The sequence below is a fragment of the Triplophysa rosa genome, linkage group LG22, assembly GCF_024868665.1.
Source record: "Triplophysa rosa linkage group LG22, Trosa_1v2, whole genome shotgun sequence".
NCBI lineage: Eukaryota > Metazoa > Chordata > Actinopteri > Cypriniformes > Nemacheilidae > Triplophysa > Triplophysa rosa.
Genome location: NC_079911.1, coordinates 7,210,970 through 7,216,076, shown reverse-complemented (window position 1 = coordinate 7,216,076; position 5,107 = coordinate 7,210,970). Strand labels below are relative to the sequence as shown.

At 38.1% G+C, this 5,107-nt stretch overlaps 1 protein-coding gene across 3 annotated transcripts; it reads left to right on the top strand.

The window, feature by feature from the left end:
* The first annotated feature begins 6 nt into the window (after positions 1–6).
* Positions 7–4,948, top strand: LOC130546083 (uncharacterized). Of its 3 annotated transcripts, none has more exons than XR_008961742.1 (3): positions 7–66; positions 484–1,742; positions 3,852–4,948. XR_008961742.1 is itself a non-coding variant. In XM_057321155.1 (3 exons), exons 1-3 carry the CDS (start codon positions 1,271–1,273, stop codon positions 3,979–3,981), a joined length of 495 nt encoding a protein of 164 aa, XP_057177138.1. In that variant the 5' UTR covers positions 7–1,270; the 3' UTR covers positions 3,982–4,948. The 3 variants fall into 3 exon arrangements, 1 of the variants encoding a protein (XP_057177138.1); XR_008961743.1 differs by lacking the exon at positions 3,852–4,948 and having other exon boundaries at positions 484–1,466; positions 1,574–2,361; XM_057321155.1 differs by having other exon boundaries at positions 7–1,466; positions 1,574–1,742.
* The last annotated feature ends 159 nt before the right edge of the window (positions 4,949–5,107 follow it).

Below are 5,107 nucleotides of genomic sequence, written 5' to 3'. Positions count from 1 at the left end.
GCCCTTCAAGCAACCAACAGTCCTCAAATACAGCCTGTGACAGTCCTGTTGAAATGTGTCTTTCTGGTGAGTGCATTGTGTACTAAATGCCTTTAAAGGGACATTTAGCTCTATTTTAAATATAGATGTAGTATTTTATGATACATTTACTATGGCATTTTTCATGTAAAGAAGCATAGGAAGAACAATTCATTTGTCATACCTGAACTTGTTTGTTTGGTGTTTTTAAATGATATAGGTCTACCCACTTTGTTAACAGATGATGTTTACATACTGTTGTAAAAGCCATAATTTTCTGAAAGACCGTAACAGGAAGTAAATATGTGAGGCCCTTTCAACTCTGACATCACCTAGTGTATCATCTGTTTCTTTGGATTGAAACATTAACTAACCCAACCCCCTAATTTTGACAGTGTGGAAAAATAAATGGCTTTACAGTGTATCTTGCATAGTTTCATAAAAGCCTGTGTTTTTTGTGTACAGGTGCCTGTAGCTCAGCAAGTTCAAATTCCGTGGCAACATCTTTCACACCTCTTCAACTGCCTGACAACAGCTGGTATTACAGTTTTGAAATTCCCTGGAAGATGCAATCTGAGACCATCAAAAAACTGGACATAGGGAAGCGCCCAACAAAAAGTGAAAGACTTGAAATTGTACGACTCATAGTCAAGGACATATTAACAATATGTCCAACTCCCTATAAGAAACACATTAGTGAGATTGCAAGAAAAATGGCCAAGAAATATCCTGGGGCATTCAGTGATGTCATTGAAGGTGAAATTGTAGGCAGTGGGTATGATTCAGTCACCAAACAGTTGATCAACAGAGTAGATAATGCAAGGAGAGGAAACACATCACTTTCCTTAAAGAGAAAAGCTGTTAGCAACAGTGCAGGCGGGGATACTCCATGTGGAAAAAAAAGACTAGACACTTATGGGTGCAAAAACTGGCAACCAGTGGATCTACCACCTAATGAAACGCCTGATTCCCAGAAAAGTGTACAGGAGGAATTGAAGAAAATGTTTAGAGAAAGGTGCAGTGACGCCAAAGGTATCGAGCATATGATGAGGGTCACCTTCTTCACCCAGAGAAAAGACATCATCAGTGGAATTGAGACCTCTGATTTGACACATGAGAGGCCATATTTATTTGACACAGTTGGCATGAAAACTCATTTCAAAGAGCTTACAGGAATGGACATAGATGACAAAGCCATAGCAAGTAAGTGCGCCAGGTTTCGTACTTCAAGTGAAGTGACAAGAGAGCGGAGATGGAGACCATCTTCAGGGAAATGGAAACATCAAATAAGAATGTGGATGATGTCAACACTGCGGGGCTTCTTGAGCTAGTTCTCAAGTACTTCAGAGAGAGAGAGGATCAGATGTTCCATAAAGTTGATCAGACAACCTTGCCTGATGAAGTGGACTGTGCTGGACTTCCAATTACACCCTGCATAATTGTGTGTGGTATGTTTAAAAATTCTGAAGTGAAGCTATATTTAATATTTGTTGGAATTCATGTTCTATTTTGTCACAGTGTTATAGATCCATTTTTTTCTTTCATGTTAAGACAGGACGTTCTCCTTTGACTGCAGAGTACTTTATGTTATCTGTGGACCAGGTCATAGTTAACAGCCACATCACCATCTTCAGTGATGCTGTCAAGTTGATGTTTGCCTCATACTATTGCTTGAACATTTCCTATCCAGCTGACCAAGGAGCAACACTGGAATTTGTGCAGAGGTAAGAAAGAAGCTGATGTTAGTCAACATCCAATTACATACCACACTCTCACAAACACTCATCCTCACACACACACATCATCACATACACTCACTCTCTCACACACACATCATCACATACACTCACTCTCTCTCACACACATCATCACATACACTCACTCTCACACACACACATCATCACATACACTCACTCTCTCACACACACATCATCACATACACTCACTCTCTCACACACACATCATCACATACACTCACTCTCTCACACACACATCATCACATACACTCACTCTCTCACACACACATCATCACATACACTCACTCTCTCACACACACATCATCACATACACTCACTCTCTCACACACACATCATCACATACACTCACTCTCTCACACACACATCATCACATACACTCACTCTCTCACACACACATCATCACATACACTCACTCTCTCACACACACATCATCACATACACTCACTCTCTCACACACACATCATCACATACACTCACTCTCTCACACACACATCATCACATACACTCACTCTCTCACACACACATCATCACATACACTCACTCTCTCACACACACATCATCACATACACTCACTCTCTCACACACATATCATCACATACACTCACTCTCTCACACACACATCATCACATACACTCACTCTCTCACACACACATCATCACATACACTCACTCTCTCACACACACATCATCACATACACTCACTCTCTCACACACACATCATCACATACACTCACTCTCTCACACACACATCATCACATACACTCACTCTCTCACACACACATCATCACATACACTCACTCTCTCACACACACATCATCACATACACTCACTCTCTCACACACACATCATCACATACACTCACTCTCTCACACACACATCATCACATACACTCACTCTCTCACACACACATCATCACATACACTCACTCTCTCACACACACATCATCACATACACTCACTCTCTCACACACACATCATCACATACACTCACTCTCTCACACACACATCATCACATACACTCACTCTCTCACACACACATCATCACATACACTCACTCTCTCACACACACATCATCACATACACTCACTCTCTCACACACACATCATCACATACACTCACTCTCTCACACACACATCATCACATACACTCACTCTCTCACACACACATCATCACATACACTCACTCTCTCACACACACATCATCACATACACTCACTCTCTCACACACACATCATCACATACACTCACTCTCTCACACACACATCATCACATACACTCACTCTCTCACACACACATCATCACATACACTCACTCTCTCACACACACATCATCACATACACTCACTCTCTCACACACACATCATCACATACACTCACTCTCTCACACACACATCATCACATACACTCACTCTCTCACACACACATCATCACATACACTCACTCTCTCACACACACATCATCACATACACTCACTCTCTCACACACACATCATCACATACACTCACTCTCTCACACACACATCATCACATACACTCACTCTCTCACACACACATCATCACATACACTCACTCTCTCACACACACATCATCACATACACTCACTCTCACAAACACACATATACACACACACACATCATCATCACATACACTCGCTCTGACCCAACCATTCCCTGTGCAAATTTCCACCATGCTGATATTTTTATTGCTAATATATTAAAGAGAAAGTTCACCTTCAAAATGCAAATTCTGTCATGTACACACCCTCTTTTCATTTCAAACCTGTATGACTTTCTTCCGCAGAACACAAAAGAAAATGTTGGTAACAGAAAACCGTTGGTCCCCATTGACTTGCATTGGTTTTGTGTCTATATAATGGAAGTCAGTGGGGACCAACGGTTTTTGGTAACCAACAATTTTCGAAATATCTTCTTTTGTGTTTTGCAGAAGAACAAAAATAACACAGGTTTAAATGACAACAGTGTGAGTAAATACAGAATTTTAATTTTGAAGGTGAAATATTCCTTCAAGATAATTATGGTACAGTCCTTTATTTATTTTTTACTTATTTTTTTATTCAACAGATGCCTTTTCAAGATAAACCCAGAGAAGGGATCTAAAATCGAAAAGAACACATCCAGAAATCAAAAGGCAGTCAGTCCAAAGGTTCTTTCACTGTTTAGCAAAATTGCAGACTATGAATGGATGGAGTAAAAATGGTCAAATACTACTCCATTATTAAAATTATTGGCTGTGTCACTGATTGAAACTACATGTGCTTCTGTTGTTTCAAATTTAATTTTTTCATTCTTGTAGTTGTATGAAAGTTTGCAACATTTCTAATTTAGGCAGGAAAGTTCGAGATCTATGTCATTTTTGTCATCTGATGGGTGTATTATTTTAATAGTTAAGATTTCATGGTAATAAGTGGTCTAGTTTTTAAGGCAGTTTATGAAATTTAAATTTTTGTATAAGTTGTAATTTTTATATTGTTGCACTTTTATATTGGTAAATTGTTGTAATGATTAACTAATTGTTCTATTGATATATTGTCACAGTGCATTTATGATCAAATTTTCTATTGGTCCATTACTGTTTAAAAAAAGTTATTTTTTTATTAAAACCTGAAAAACACTCAACTTGAGGCAAATTATTTGAATCGGTGATCTTATTGGTACTTTAATGGTTTCTACATAAATTTCCACAATATGCAAGTGAATCTTTAATCTTTAGATCTTAAATTTAACATTATAAAAGTCAAGAAGTACAAAAAAATTATTGTGTAAAATTACAGTTAAAAACTGTAAAATCTTGTGTAAAATTACAGTTAAAAACTGTAAAACCTTGTGTAATATTACAGTTAAAAACTGTATTTACAACTACGGAAAATTGCTGTAATTTTATGTAACGGATATTTTCTGTTAATTTTACGGAGTTTTTCCGGCGCCCCAGCTGCCGGAAACTTTCCGTTTTTTTTTTTTACAGTGTACGGTTAAATGAATAGGTGAGTTTTGCTAGTGCGCAAGTCCACTTGGTGGTTGATCACACGGCCGGGTCTGCTGACCACAACATAAAATTCAATCTGCATTTTTCTCAATTATTTCTTAATGCGTATTTACTTTAAAACCAGAAATTACCTGAATCATTTTTCTCCTCTATGCTTAAATTTAGATTTCTTTCCCCGTTAATTTTAGTCAAATTCTTGCTTTCCCCCGTTCGTTTGCAGAGATTTTATTTTTAAAAAGATTTGCTCCAGACCGGCTGACATCACAGACTTCTCGTTTCAAATAGAGTTGACCTTGTGCTTTTTCTGTGAAAGAGTTCATTCTGAATTTTCAGT

Bases quoted from the DNA above. Each gene is read 5' to 3' on its own strand.
- LOC130546083 (XM_057321155.1), top strand. From the start codon at position 1,271: ATGGAGACCATCTTCAGGGAAATGGAAACATCAAATAAGAATGTGGAT. The intron at 1,467-1,573 runs GTATGTTTAAAA...ATGTTAAGACAG, and splicing joins ACCCTGCATAATTGTGTGTG to GACGTTCTCCTTTGACTGCA. The intron at 1,743-3,851 runs GTAAGAAAGAAG...TTTATTCAACAG, and splicing joins ACACTGGAATTTGTGCAGAG to ATGCCTTTTCAAGATAAACC.